The following is a 14587-nucleotide window of genomic DNA, read 5'->3' as shown; positions in this document are numbered from 1 at the left end:
TGCTCATTCATTTATTTCTTCATTCATTCAGCTAATGTTATTCATCATCTATACATCAGATAGAATGCAAGGTCCTAGCAGCAGAGAGACTGAACAAAAACACAGTCCACGACTCTTAAGAATTTTCAGTGTAGCTAGGGAGACAGACACGTGAACAGACAATGGGAAGTGTCACGGTGGGGCTAGCCACTGAGTGTTATGGAGGAGCATAGCGCAGCAGCACCCCACTCGGTGTGGGGGAATCACAGATGTCATGGAGTGCGTGAGTCTTAAATGATGATGGCATGTTGGCCAGGTGAGAGAGGGAGGGTATCCAGATAAGCAACGCTGTGGATAAAGATGTAATAATAATGGTGAGAAAAAGGACAGTTTAGTGCCGTTATCTCAGAGATGGAGAATATCAGAGAGGAAGCTGCCAAGTAAGACATGGTTTACTTGTAATAAATTTACATGGAAATAAATTTAATCATTTTTTTTTAAAGAAGACAATGTCTTTTTTTGTTTGTTTTTATATGGACCATTTTAAAAGTCATCATTGAATTTGTTACTATATTGCTTGTGTTTTACATTTTGTTTTTTTGACCACAAGTCATGTGTGATCTTAGCTACCCATCAGGGATCAAACCTGCATCCCCCACACTGGAAGGCGAGTCTTAACCACTGGACCTCCAGGGAAGTCCCTAGTCTTTAACTGCAAAGGTGGTAGAAAACTTTGAAAGCTCCCTGTGGGTGGAGCTGTATCTGCTGTTTGCTCTCATGTCCCTAGCACTGAGCACAGAACCTGACATGTAGAGGTTGCAGAATGAATGAATGGAATGATTTACATAGTCAAATATATATTTTACGTAGGCCATTGTATTCTTTTTATTTTTTTTTAATTTAAATTTATTTAATTGGAGGCTAATTACAATATAGTATTGGTTTTGCCATACAGCAACATGCATCCGCCACAGGTGTAAACGTGCTCCCCATCCTGAACCCCCCTCCCACCTCCCTCCCTGTACCATCCCTCTGGGTCATCCCAGTGCACCAGCCCCAAGCATCCTGTATCCTACATCAAACCTGGACTGGCAATTCGTTTCTTATATGATACTATACATGTTTCAATACCATTCTCCCAAATCATTCCCCCCTCTCCCTTTAACACAGAATCCAAAAGACTGTTCTATACATCTGTGTCTCTTTTGCTATCTCGCATACAGGGTTATCATTACCATCTTTCTAAATTCCATATATATGCGTTAGTATACTGTATTGGTGTTTTTCTTTCTGGCTTACTTCACTCTGTATAATAGGCTCCAGTTTCATCCACCTCATTAGAACTGATTCAAATGTATTCTTTTTAATGGCTGAGTAATACTCCATTGTGTATATGTACCACAGCTTTCTTATCCATTCATCTGTTGATGGACATCTAGGTTGCTTCCATGTCCTGACTATTATAAATAGTGCTTCGATGAACATAGGCCATTGTATTCTAATTGGCTGTGTAGAGGGTGGGAATTGAAGGGGGTTAAAGTTTGAAAGAGGCCATATCAGCTAGGGAGATAACAGACCACCTCAGCACTTAATCCAGTAAAAAAGCAACTATTTATTTACCTTGTAATTACACAGGTTACTAATTTGGGATGGGCTAAGGGAAATGGATTTTCTGGTCTCTGCTGAATGTGTTCAAGAGTCCCTGGAGGGCTGCTGGCTTTCCTGATCTGGGCTCTTCTCATCTCTCTTGAAAGCATGGAGCCTTAGCTGAGATGGTTTGTTTTTGCTCCAAGGGTCCTCTCATCCTCCAGGTTTCTGAGTTTCCTCATGCTGCAGCTCTACACTCCAAGGAGAAAAAAAGCAAGGTCTTTGAGACCTCTATTCAGGAGTATTACAGTGGTGCTTCTGCTTCATTGCATTAGTTAAACCAGGTGCTATGCCCAGCCCCAGTGATCTCCATGTGGTGGAGAAACAGGTTCACCTTCTTATTATTTTTTTTTTTTAGATGAAGTATAGGTGATTTACCATGTTATGTTCTGCTGTACAGCAAAGTGATTCATTTATACATATATGTAATTTTTTGGTATTTTTTTCCATTATGGTGTATCATAGGATATTGAATATGATTCTCTGTGCTATACAGTAGGGCCATGTTGTCTACCTATTCTCTATATAATAGTTTCCATCTGCTTACTGCAACCTTCCAGTCCATCCCTTCCCCAGCCCCCTCCCCCTTGGCAACCACAAGTCTGTTATTTATGTCCATGAGTCTGTCTCTGTTTTGTAGGTAAGTTCATTTGTCTCTTATTTTAGATTTCACATATAGGTGATATCATGTTTGTCTTTCTCCTTCTGATTTAGTTTGATCATCTGTAGTTGTATCCGTGTTGCTGTACATGGCATTAATGTGTTCCTTTTTATGGCTGAGTAGTAAGTACTCCATTGTATATATGTACCACGTCTTCTCTATCCATCCATCTGTTGATGAGTAGGTTGTTTCCATGTCTTGGCTATTGTGAATGATGCTGCTGTGAACACTGGGAAGAATGTATCTTTTTGGACTGTAGTTTTCTCTGGATATATGTCCAGGAGTGGGATTGCTGGATTGTATGGTAATTCTAGTTTTACTTTTTTGAGGAACCTCCATACTGTTTCCCATAGTGTCTGTACCAACTTACATTTCTATATTGATTCTTTTACTTTGGAGAGCTCTGACTAATACGGGGGGATGAAGAGGTGGGAACTGCTTCATGGATTACTTGGAAATTTAAACTAGAGAGATGATTGGATATAAGTCGTGAGAGAGAAGGAGAAGATGAATTATTGGGTAACTAGTCCACTGAGGAGGAGGGAAACATTTGGGGAAAATAATGGATTCTGTTATGCACCTGTCAAGTTAGAGGTTCAGTGGGGCAGTTTGAGATCATGCATGTTATTTGACTTGTAGTTGGTTGGAACCTTGGAAATAATTAAACTTGTTCAGGGAGCCCATGAACAATGAGAAAAGCATTTAGATGAGACAAGAACATCAGCATTTAAAGGGAAACTAAACAGGAGCTCGGGAAGGAGATAGAAAAGCAATGATGAGAAGGGCATGAAGGAGTCCAGGAGAATGAAGTGATAAGCAAGACCCCATTCAACCTCTACTTGTCCACATCTCCCACTTTATGTCTTGTCTGTTCCAAGACCTTAGCCAGTCCAAAGCCCTCTCTTCTCTTAGGATCCTCCCCTCCAAAGACAGTACCACCTACTTGAAACTGTGGTTTCTAGGTCACCGTAGCATCTTTCTCCTTTCCCCCTGCTTCACTTTATTGTGCTGTAGGGGAGGCAGACTGACTAGCACGAGGCCAGGCATTAGGGATCTGTCGATATATTTTAGTCTGTCTTTCCACTTACGTGTTGTGTGACCTTGGGACAGTTGTGATCCCTTTCTGGTTTTTACTTTGTCAACCTGCAAGGTGAGGTTTATAATTTCTTGCCTTCCCCTTATTCTTTGCCTTAAAGAATTAGGCAGATCAGATGAGATCATGCATGTCAAAGTGTTTTAAAACTCATGAAGCTCTGCAGCAGTATTTAGAATAAGATCTATTGACTTATTAGGCACTCGTGTTATTTCACTTAACCCTCACAACGTCCTTTGAGGTCAGTGCTAGTCATGTGCCATTAGAGGAAACTGAGGCTTAGAGAAATTAATTTGCCTAAAAGCTACACAGTTGGGAAGTGGCAAGGACAGTAATCAAACTCAGGTCTGCCTGACTCCAAAGTTCTTAGAGCCCACATACCAAAGCCTTGTTTTCCTAATGATTGTGGTGGTATCACGTTCCTGGGCAAAGTCAGCCTTGCAGAATATGATCAGTTTTCATACAAATGATAACATTTTTTTGGTGAGGGAATCATTTCTAGTGTGGATTATAAATTCACCTCTCTGTATAATAGCAGGGTTTCAGGGAAGGTGTGGGGAGAGGATGCATGTATATATCTAGTTCTTGAAGATTAATTGAAATCTTCCAATGGAATTATTTCATTTTATAAATAAATCTGTGAAGGTACAGTAAAACAAATCCTTCTCTAAAAGGAATAATCTACCTTGTCAGTTTATTTTATTTTTGTGGAAGATTCACTTTTCTTTTATTTTTAATTAATTTTTATTGGAATATAGTTGCTTTACAGTGTCATGCTAATTTATGCTGCTGCTACTGCTAAGTCACTTCAGTCGTGTCCAACTCTGTGTGACCCCATAGACGGCAGCCCACCAGGCTCCTCCATACCTGGGATTCTCCAGGCAAGAACACTGGAGTGGGTTGCCATTTCCTTCTCCAATGCACGAAAGTGAAAAGTGAAAGTGAAGTCGCTCAGTCGTATCCGACTCTTAGTGACCCCATGGACAGCAGCCTACCAGGCTCCTCCTTCCATGGGATTTTCCAGGCAAGAGTATTGGAGTGGGGTGCCATTGCCTTCTCCGATGCTAGTTTCTATTGAACAACAAAGTGAATCTGCTATATGTATACACATACCCCCTCTTTTTTGGATTTCCTTCCCATTTAGGTCATCACACAGCAATGAGTAGAGTTCTCTGAGCTATATAGTAGGTTCTCATTAATTATTTTATACACAGTATCAGTAGAGTATATATGTGTCATTCCCAGTCTCCCAGTTTATCCCACCTCTCTTAAACCCTTGGTGTCTGTACATTTGTTTTTTGTACATTCTCAGCAGAAGCATAAATATTTTTTTCTACTTGATCTTTAGGCTTCAGCTCAAATCTCTCTGCCATGAAGTCTTTTTTAGCCACCTCGGCCCCAAAGCCCTTTCCCTTCTATGAACAATGTCTATGATTAGTCATTAGAGGTAGATATATGGCCACACACACAAAAATGAGTTATGAGGCTGACTCACCAAACCTTGCTATCAGGCTCATTACATGATCATCATACATCATCTTATTCATTACCGACTGTTTCCTTTGCACACATCTTTCTCCAGCTTCATTGTAATTTTACTTTAGAAGTGTTTGATCTTAAATTTCTTTATACCTCCTGAAACTTTTTTCATTTTTTCCCCAGAAGTTAGCTGGCTTTTGCCCTCCAGGAGTTTGTCCTTTTGAGATGGACTTAGGTGTATGAGTATATAATAAGGACGCAGCAAGGGATGGAGAGGTTCACTGAAAAGGTGACATTTGAGCTGCATTTGAATCAGGTAGACATTTGATCATGATAGAAGATGGGAAAGTCAATCCCATAGTAGAGGCTTTAGCCTCGACAGAGACAGGGGAGTATGAAAGAGTACAGTGCATTTGGGGAAGGGAAAGAAATGAGGTGAGATCAGGGTGGGGAGTGGCGAAGAGAGAGGTGATGGGCAGTGAGCCCAGAAGGAGTCATACAAGTTATGGCCAAGTTGGAGCTAGGTTAAGTGTCCCGAGAGCCATGCCAAGGAGATAAAATGTGATTCCAGGCCATGGGGAACTGTCGAACCATTTTAAACAAAGAAATGTCATGGTATGTTTTAAGTTTTTTAGAAAGATACCTCTGGTAGCACAAACTTCTCAGTGTATCTGTCTGTCTGACTTGAAATATCTCCAGTGTTTGCTCTTTTTTCTCTGTAGATGGGAGTTTGAAGCACAGTTGTTTCATTCATTCTGGAAAGTTTCTAGTTGGGGATTATGACCCAGTCCATGTTTTTAGCCTTTTTTTTTTTTTTTTTAAGAATGACTATTAAGGATTAAAATTTTTTCCTGAAACATCTCTCCTCTCTGGGCTATTAGCCTGTGCCCTACTTCTCAGTCCTAAATGTAGAGCGAGGATAAGTTTTTTCTTTTCAGAATGTCCTTGTGCTGGAAAACAACGTGAGTATTGGAGATGATCCAGCAGGATCCTTTACTGGGAGGGGAAGTAGGAAGCTCTGTTCCTCCCTTTCATTCAGTGTAGACAGCAGGAAGCCCAGATAAAATCCCTTTGTAAGTCATAACAAAATACTTCATGATCCCTTTTTAACTGGTCACCCCTACTTTCCCATACTGTTCTTGGACCCTGGCATCCCCTGACATACATTGCAGCATCTGCTTCATTTTATCCCAAAGTTCCCTTGGCATCTAGAAGCCAGCAGAGACCTCACTGCCTCCCTGGACATGGCAGTGAGAAGAAAAGGGCGAAAGCTTCATCTCTGTGCCCCAGGCTGGTGAGGTGGTTGCTGTCTGGCCTTGAACCTTGGATTTACTACTCCACCTCCAGCCTCTGCTGAGACCCAAAGCTGTGTGTGCTTTGAGTGGTAGTCTCCTCCCAAGAAAGGCTGTGGTTTTAATGAAGTAATAGATGATTTTTTTTTTTTTTTAAAGAGTTGTTCTCTTTGGTGGCTTCCAAGCCTAAGGGATTGCTTAGCTCAAAGGATTGTTATTGGAATGCAGAAGCCTTGATTGCCAAGTCACACACCCCAGTAACCGCTGATTTCTTCTTTTTTTTTCTTGAAAAGACTACTTTTTGTAAGTTGCTTGGTAACTGTAGGAGAGACTTAACTCCTTCAGCACAGAGACCTCCTAGTTTGAACTGGATTCAGTGCCCAGGTTATGAGACGCGTCTAAAGTTGTCCTGTGATGGGGACCTGCTCTGTGTTTACTCCAGCCCATGTACCATTTGTGTTTTATGAGGGTTTCGAGGGATATAGAAGTTAAGTGAGTTGTCCAGGATTGAAAGTGAAATCTTTGAAATTTAATGTTGTTCTTGTTGTTGTTGTTCAGTTACTGGGACATGTCTGACTCTTTGTGACCCAGTGAACTACAGCATGCCAGGCTTCCCTGTCCTTTACTATCTCCTGGAGTTTGCTTAAACTCATGTCCATTGAGTCAGTGATGCCATCCAACCAGCTTATTCTCTGTCACTCCCTTCTCCTCCTGCCATCAGTCTTTCTTAGCATCTGGGCCTTAGTTGGCTCTTCTCATCAGTTGGCTGAATTATTGGAGCTTCAGCATCAGTCCTTCCAATAAATATTCAGGGTTGATTTCCTTTAGGATTAACTGGTTTGATCTCCTTGCTGTCCAAGGGACTCCCAAGAGTCTTCTCAAGCATCAGCTTTCTTTATGGTCCAACTCTTACATCCCTACATGACTACTGGAAAAACCATACCTTTGACTCTACAGACCTTTGTCAGCAATAGCTTCTATCATGATGCTTTCAAAAGGCCAAAACCTACAGCTCTGATAGATCAGGGAGCTTCAGGGTGGTGACTGTGGCCTGGTGGAGAAAAGGAACCCTCACTTTAGAGGAGGTTTGGGCCAAGTCTTGTCTGACTTTGGGCAAAGTGTTATCACCCGAACCTCAGTTTCTATATCCTTGACATGTGGACTACTGTGTATCACCTACAACCTCTGAACCATCCTGAGAATCCAGTGAGATAAGGCACTGTCTTGAGACCCGGGCACTGTTGTAAGCTGTGGAAGAATCTAAGAGCACAGTCACTGTGTCTGATGCAGGTCCAGTGGTTCCAAAGGTAGAGTTAATTCAGTAAGATTGAGGCCCTGGGCTGGGACTCTACTGACTGGGGAGGGGCAGGGATGGAGGGATTTTCTCATAGAACTGGATTAAAAATCCATCCACAGCGGGTAATAGGCCCTTGGCCAGTCTGGCATGTGATGACTAAACACTTGTGAATCATGGAGCCCAACCTAAGAACATCATGGGAGCCTGCTAAGCAGTGTCAACGTTTCCCAGTAAGGGATCAGGCTCTCAGAGCATCCCTTTCATCCTGGCATACACTTGCCCCCTCTCCTTTTCTGGCTGAGTTTCAGACTTTGCTTTTGTGGAGAAGACAGAGTACATACTACTGCTGTCTTCTCTCCTGAGAAGGGAGGCATTCTTAAGGATCCTCCACAATCCTAATATGATACCAATTCTGATGTCTCATTCTATGGAGAGTTTGAGCTGGGATCTCTGACTTTGCCTGGTGATGCTGGCATTGTCTCAAGAAAAGATGACCCACCAGGCTTCCTTGCCCCTCCTGCCCCTGAAAGTGTCTCTTTCTGGCCAGAGGCCTGAAGTTCTCTCTGAGATGTACTGCCTGCCTTCCATTGTCCATAGCAGCCCGTCTGCCTGGCTACAGGCCGAAAGCTCTGATCCTGCAGGTCTGTAATGACTGTGTAGTAGATCTAACAGAAGCAGTTTTCCCAGTTGAGGAAGACTGTTTGGCTTTGGCTTGTAGCACTGATTGTTGCTGCAGCAGTTTCATGTTTTTTTCCTGATTGGCCTTGAATTTCTGGAGTCTTTAGAAGGAGGCTGCCATTTCTCCCTGAGAAATTGATCACTGAAACCACAGAGCATGTGGGAAGCAATCTGGGGGACTACCCAGAAGACATACTAGTAATTTCACTCATCATTTCAAAGGCTACCATTTCCTGACTGTGATCTATTAGTGTACAAAGGTACTGCTAGTTCAGAACTACATTTGGTCTATTTAGTTAACTTTAAGTATTACTTTTTTTTAACATTAAGATATATGGTTGTTCAAAGCAAAGTTTAGCCCTTTCTACATGTAAAGTAAAAATGTGTTAGTCACTCAGTAGTGTCCAACTCTATGTGACCCCATGGACTGTAGCCTGCCAGGCTCTTCTGTCCATGGAATTCTTCAGGCAAGAATACTGGAATGGGTAGCCATTCCCTTCTCCAGGGGATCTTTCTGACCCAGGGGTTGAAGCCAGGTCTCTTGCATTGCAGCCAGATTCTTCTGTCTGAGCCACCAAGGAAGCCCCTTCTGCATGTAAGCGCTCACCCAAATGCTTAGGAATTTAAAACAACCAGCAGTAACAGAAAATGGGCTTAATACTGCCTTTTACATCTGAGCTTTTTTGATGTTAGTGTTGTTTTAATGGGACGCTGTTCTGGGTTAATACTCATTTTCTCTGCTGTGATAAGTGTCTGTGTTCTGAAAGTTGTGATGGGGAAGGAGAAAATAGGAAGAACTCATAGAAGTTGAGGGCAAATGTGGATGAAGGCCAGTGGTATGTCTGTAAAATAGATACAGCAGTACTTGGGACTTTTGTATGCCACTCAGTGCTTCCTTGGTGGCTCAGCAGTAAAGAATCTGCCTGCCAATGCAGAAGATATGGGTTTGATCCCTGGTTCAGGAAGATTCCCTGGAGCAGGAAATGGCAGCCCACTCCAGTGTTCTTATCTGGAAAATCCCACGGACAGAGAAGCCTGGCGGGCTGCAGTCTATGGGGTTGCAAAGAGTTGGACAGAACTTAGTGACTAAACCACAAGCAGTGGAGATAACACACGTGAAAAGCCTTTGTAAACTCTGAAGTGCCCCTCACCTGAGAAAGTTTGAAAGGTGAAAATGAACAGTTTGGTTGATAACCCATATCTGTTGAATGTCTGCTCTACATCACCCGCTAGCTGACACTGGACTATGTCTCTTTTGGAGTTTCTGCCTTGTTGCCTCTGGGTTCCCAAAGATACCCTTGAGCTTTTGGTGCATTCAGCTTTGTTGTAGCCTCTTGGGGAGGAAATAAGTGAAACCAGGACATGGAGAGTTGCCTGGATGGTAGGAAACCTTTCTTGCTGCCACTTGTCTGCAGTGCTCTTTTCTTTGTGAAGTCCTACTTCTCCAGGTCCTTGGCAAAAAACGGCCACTTCACAGTTTCCAGCTTTATCTTACCTCCCGTTCCACTCAAAGGCAGAAGTTAAATGACTCTAATTGGATCCTGATTCTAAATTCCTGGGAGAAGGAGTCAAATTGGCCCCGCTAGGTCACATGTCTGTCCCTTGTCCAGTTAAGCGCGTTGTCTTCTACCCTTGGGGGAGACTCCAGACTGGGGCTGGAGTCATGTGATTTCCACCTTGCAGCTAAGGGTCCAGTCCTGTGTGGGGGAGGAGAGAAGACAATCATGGGATGTTACAGTTCATGAAGCTGAAAAGGTCCTTGGCCTCATGGAGCTTACAGTCTAGCAGGAGAGAAGGACATTATACAGATACTTGTGAGGTGATAGGGGTTGTATGACAGCCAGACCCCCACTGAGGAGGAGATCGTGGATGACCTCCCTAGGGAAGGCTGGATCTGGTTAACCAAAAGGGGCAGGGCAGTGTGGACCCTGGGAGGGAACAAGGTGGTAAGTGAGGAAGGAGGGTTCCAGACACAGGTAGCAGAGAAAAGAAAAAGCCCCGTGGTAAGGAAAAAAAAAAAAAAAAAAAATCTGGCCAAATTGGCAATGTGGAAGAAATTGGAAGCAACAGATATTTTAAAAAGATATAAGGATAGGTTGATTCAGTACCATTCTCTCTGGCTTAGATTGGAAGTTCTTTGTGGACAAGGGGGGATCATTCCTGTTGTTTTTGGAACCTGTTAGCATGGGGAGATGTTTTCATCTCAGGACACACGTGATGCAGGACACATCACATTTCATCAGGTAGTTTCCTAGTGTGATTTTTCTCCCCAGTTCCCAGCTGTTCAGCTTTGAAGTCTTTTTAGATAGACTTGAAGTCTTGAAATATATCCCCTTGCAAGATGGATTGCGTCCCCTTGCAAAGTGTACTTCTTCCCACTCCAGGTTGGCAAAGAGGAATAAAAGGGAAATTACAGTCATTTTTGGAAGGATCAATAATTGCCAATTTTTCTTTCCTGTGTACTGCTTTTATACTCCCCTCCCCACCACCACTTCCCAGCCCCTACACAGATGTTTTCTTGGGCATTGTTGGCTATGCTTTTGTTTTGAAAATTTTGAAACATTATTGAGAGAGGAGAGGAGGAGAAAAAATAGCCCGTAATTGATTCTAATATATATTTAATTTGGCAGAACTTGAGAGAGACTTGCTGGGATAAGGCGGGACATTTCTTTGATCTCCCAGACTTCTTATCGTGGAAGGCAACAGGTGTCACAGCACGGTATGTTAATTACAAGTTGGATTTTATTTGTGTTCATCCATTCTTGGGTGTCTGTATATATATTGCTTTCTTAACGCGCTTTGACTGGATGTACTGTTTGTACATCTGCATGTGATTTTGCATACTTGAAACATCTTGAATCCATCTTCCACCTCCACTGCACATGCCCAAACACCATTGTTTTTATGAGGCCTGGAATGTGTGTATCCAAGGTGAAGACCATTCATTAAAATTGGACACATTTAAAGGAGATGTGAATAGTCCATTGTGAAATGTGACTATTTTTCCAAAGCCACTTTTTTACATGATGAAGAAAAGAAACATTTAGGCCCCTAAAATTAAGGCCAGAGATACGTTTTTTTAAGGAAGCTGATTTTAACTTGAACTAGATTGGTGTGTTAATGAAGGTATTTTGCTTTTTGTATCAATGTACCTGAATCATCCCAGAGGATAGAGGTATGTATGTTGATATCAATAGTATTTCTCAATACATTTTGAATGTTATACATAAGTCATGTGCTATCTGGCACACACCTGACAATTTAAAAAAAATACTCAAGTGTGATTGCAGCAGCTGCAGTAAACAGAGTGGATGTGCACAGATGTGCATATATTTGCACAGATAGGACATGAACTCTCAACGCATGCAAACCTGTTGTCATCTTGACCTCAAATTTCAGGGGATGCACAAGGGCAGGGGTCTTCTTATCTTGGAAATGACTCATAATTGCATATAAGAAAGAAGATCATTTCCCAAAGGACGGATAAACCTGCTTTAGTGTATATATTTAGGTGTATCTTAAATTCCTCTCTTTTAAATCTTCTCCATTTTTCTTTTTATTTAACTAATGAGAAGCTGGGATGGGGAGTTTCATTTTCCCTGTGCTCTTTCCGTTTGTCTCATTTTGTATGATTTGGACTTTCCTAGTGGAGAGTTGATGGGAGTCTAGTAGTTCATTCAGCAGCAGGGCCTTCCAGAAAGTAGAAGATACATTTCACAAGCACTTTATTCATTTTGTTGATTACTCTCCCCTCCTCTTTGTGAAATGCTAGAGTAGAGGGGATTCACATGCATATAAAAATGGCCTTGGCAAACCTCAGGTACCCACCTTTCTCTGGGAAGAGGGCTCTGGAGGAGTGGTCTGAACTTGACCCCAGAACGTGCAATTAGTCACCATCATCTTGTTACCATCAACGAGGAGCAGGGTTTGGGTAAATGTCTCATCTGGACCTTCCTCTTTTGTTGTAATATTGATTGTCCACAGTTATTTCAGGAAGGACCTTTCTCTAGTCCCCCCACCCCGCCCCCATTTTTGTGCAGTAGTGAAGGAAGTGTTTTGATTAATTTAGCCAAATGGACCTAGAAGTCAAAGCAGTGCAAATAGTGTGGGTATCAGTAACAATCCGTTAGCCTGCAAGCCTTGAGGACTTAAAAACAGAACTAAAGATGGCAGAGGACCTCGATTTTCCTTTTCTTTCCTTGGGTGTTAATCAGTCCAGTATAATGATGTCTTCCTGGGTTTTGTTGTTGTTGTTTTATTTAAACTTTTTTATTTTGTATTCGAGTATAGCTGATTAATAATGTGATAGTTTCAGGTGTATTACAGAGTGACTCAGCCATACATATACATGTATCTATTCTCCCTCAAACTCCCTTGCCATCCAGGCTACCACATGACATTGAGCAGAATTTTCTGTGCTGTACACTAGGTCTTCGTTGGTTATTTAAACTGTCAATTCCAAGCTCCCTAACTATCCCTTGTTTTTTTCTGATGGTGCTAGATTGTCCACACCCCCATTTCCAAGCGTCTGATGTCATGTTAAGACACCAGGAAGCTTGCTTTTGAAATTAGATCTGGCTTAGATAGATTTAAATGCTGTAGCATGCATATATGCTGTGGAGTTACAGTGTAACTTATCCTCAGTTCTGCCACACAAGAGTTTGGTGACCTTGGGCATGGCCTTCCCTTGTTTGTATCTCTCTTTCCTTATCTATAAAATGTATCTTGCGAGCCTATTGGCAAAGTCTTATTTAAAACAATTTTTTCCAAACTAGCCAGCTTATAGGAATCAGCTGGATCATTCAAAGCCCACACCCCCAGGACTTCCAGTTTTAAACCTACTGAATCAGAATCTCCATGGGATACCTGGGAATATGTGTGATTAACAAGGGCCCCAGGTAGTTATGTGGTCAGGTAAATTGGGACAACAGTGCCTAACGAGTCCATGGAAGTAATATGTGATGGTAAGTTGGTCCATTCCTGTGAAGGATTAGAGTGTTTTAAAGAGTCAAATTAATTTGGTGAATTTAAAAATGGACAACTTTTGGTTGGCTTATCAGAACATGATTGGGGAGTTCCATTGCCCACCCGTGACAATCTGAAACCCTGAGGATGCAGAAAGATTAGTGCTCAGAAATGACTTACTGACTAGTCCAGTCATCCCTGCCATTTTTTTCTTGACTGAGACACTCATGACTCATTCTACTTAGTGTGAATTTGCAGACCCCTCCCCCGCCCTTTGCCAGAACTTGCCAGCACCTTCAGAGGCCCCTCTTCCAGCTTCCCTCTCCTGAAAAGCTGAGCCACGAACCTTGGACCCTGGGCATCACATTCCTCTTGTTAAGACGGTTACCCTCTCCCTGGCACATGTCTCTCTTACATCTGTCTTTACTATTGTTTCTTCAAACTCTTCTTTCTTTCTTCTCTATTTCAACTTGCATGATCAAGGGTGAAACAGGAAACCTCTGAGCTTTCTCAATTATAAACATAATTGGGGGAATGACAGTACTTACTCCATGGAGTTATTGTATGGACTGACTGAATGAGGTGACAGAAAAACTTCTGACACAGCGCTGAGAAACTTTTTGAAAGAATTAGCAATTTTATTTAGTTTTCCTTATCGATTTTAGCAGGGGATCTTTGCATTAAGTTCCTGGCATAGCAGGAAGAGGGAAACCCTTGTAGTCAGGGGACCTGGGTTCAGTGTCTCTGCCATGTTCTGTCTGTGAGTACCTGGAGGAAATTACTACTAATCCCCCCAACTCAAATTCAGGTCCTCATCTGGACATCCAGTCAGGGTTAGAGGTACTGTGGCTAAAACGTGTAGCACATAGGATTTAAAGAACTCATAGTTCTTGTAGTGAAAATTCCCCATGGTCTGTCCATCTTCTAGAATAAGGAAGATGAGGATCTGTGTTTAAATGTACCAATGCCAAACAAACTTTGGGCAGTGGAAAATGAACTTGGCATCCTCTGCACCAATGAAAGGGTCAGATTTGGTGTTTATCTGGCTCTTACTGTGATTGTTTTGGGAGCTTTTGGGTACATGGGTGCCAAAAGGGCTAGAGGTTGTTATTTTTTTTTTTCCTTTTGTTTTTTATTATTCTACTGGAATCATAGCTAAAAAGTGATCAGATTTCACCTTGTCTTAAGCCTTCAGACTTGTTTTTGGCAGTGACTGTGTAAGAAGTCTTCTTCTTCCTCCTCTTATCTGTTTTTTTCTCTTCTCTTGTTTGACCTGCACCCTTTATTTATTGATCTTATCCTCCAAAATATGGCAGCTACTCTTGTATATCTGGGTCACTGAAAAATCATCACTTTGGCCTTTGGTTAATTTGTAATTCAGCTGCATTCTTTTCAGCATTGTTGTTCGAGTTGCTAAGTTGTGTCTCTTTTGCGACCCCATGGTCTGTAGCCTACCAGCCTCCTCTGTGCATGGAATTTTCCAGGTCAGAATACTG

At 42.1% G+C, this 14587-nt stretch overlaps 1 protein-coding gene across 11 annotated transcripts in view; it reads left to right on the top strand.

Annotated features, from left to right (window-relative positions):
* FGGY (FGGY carbohydrate kinase domain containing) overlaps positions 1–14587 on the top strand; it is a 514571-nt gene that overhangs the window by 75908 nt on the left and 424076 nt on the right. For 10 of the 11 annotated variants that reach the window (XM_055585688.1, XM_055585682.1, XM_055585690.1 and 7 more), the window contains one exon: positions 10757–10845. The exons of the other annotated variant lie outside the window; for it this stretch is intronic. In XM_055585688.1, the coding sequence (XP_055441663.1) occupies positions 10757–10845 (89 nt within the window). The remainder of the gene's footprint in view (positions 1–10756; positions 10846–14587) is intronic. 11 annotated transcript variants of the gene reach the window in all.

Source organism: Bubalus kerabau, chromosome 6 (assembly GCF_029407905.1).
Source record: "Bubalus kerabau isolate K-KA32 ecotype Philippines breed swamp buffalo chromosome 6, PCC_UOA_SB_1v2, whole genome shotgun sequence".
In the NCBI taxonomy this organism is placed as follows: domain Eukaryota; kingdom Metazoa; phylum Chordata; class Mammalia; order Artiodactyla; family Bovidae; genus Bubalus; species Bubalus kerabau.
Note: the sequence above shows the minus strand (reverse complement) of the source record. Positions and strands in the feature narration are given on the sequence as shown.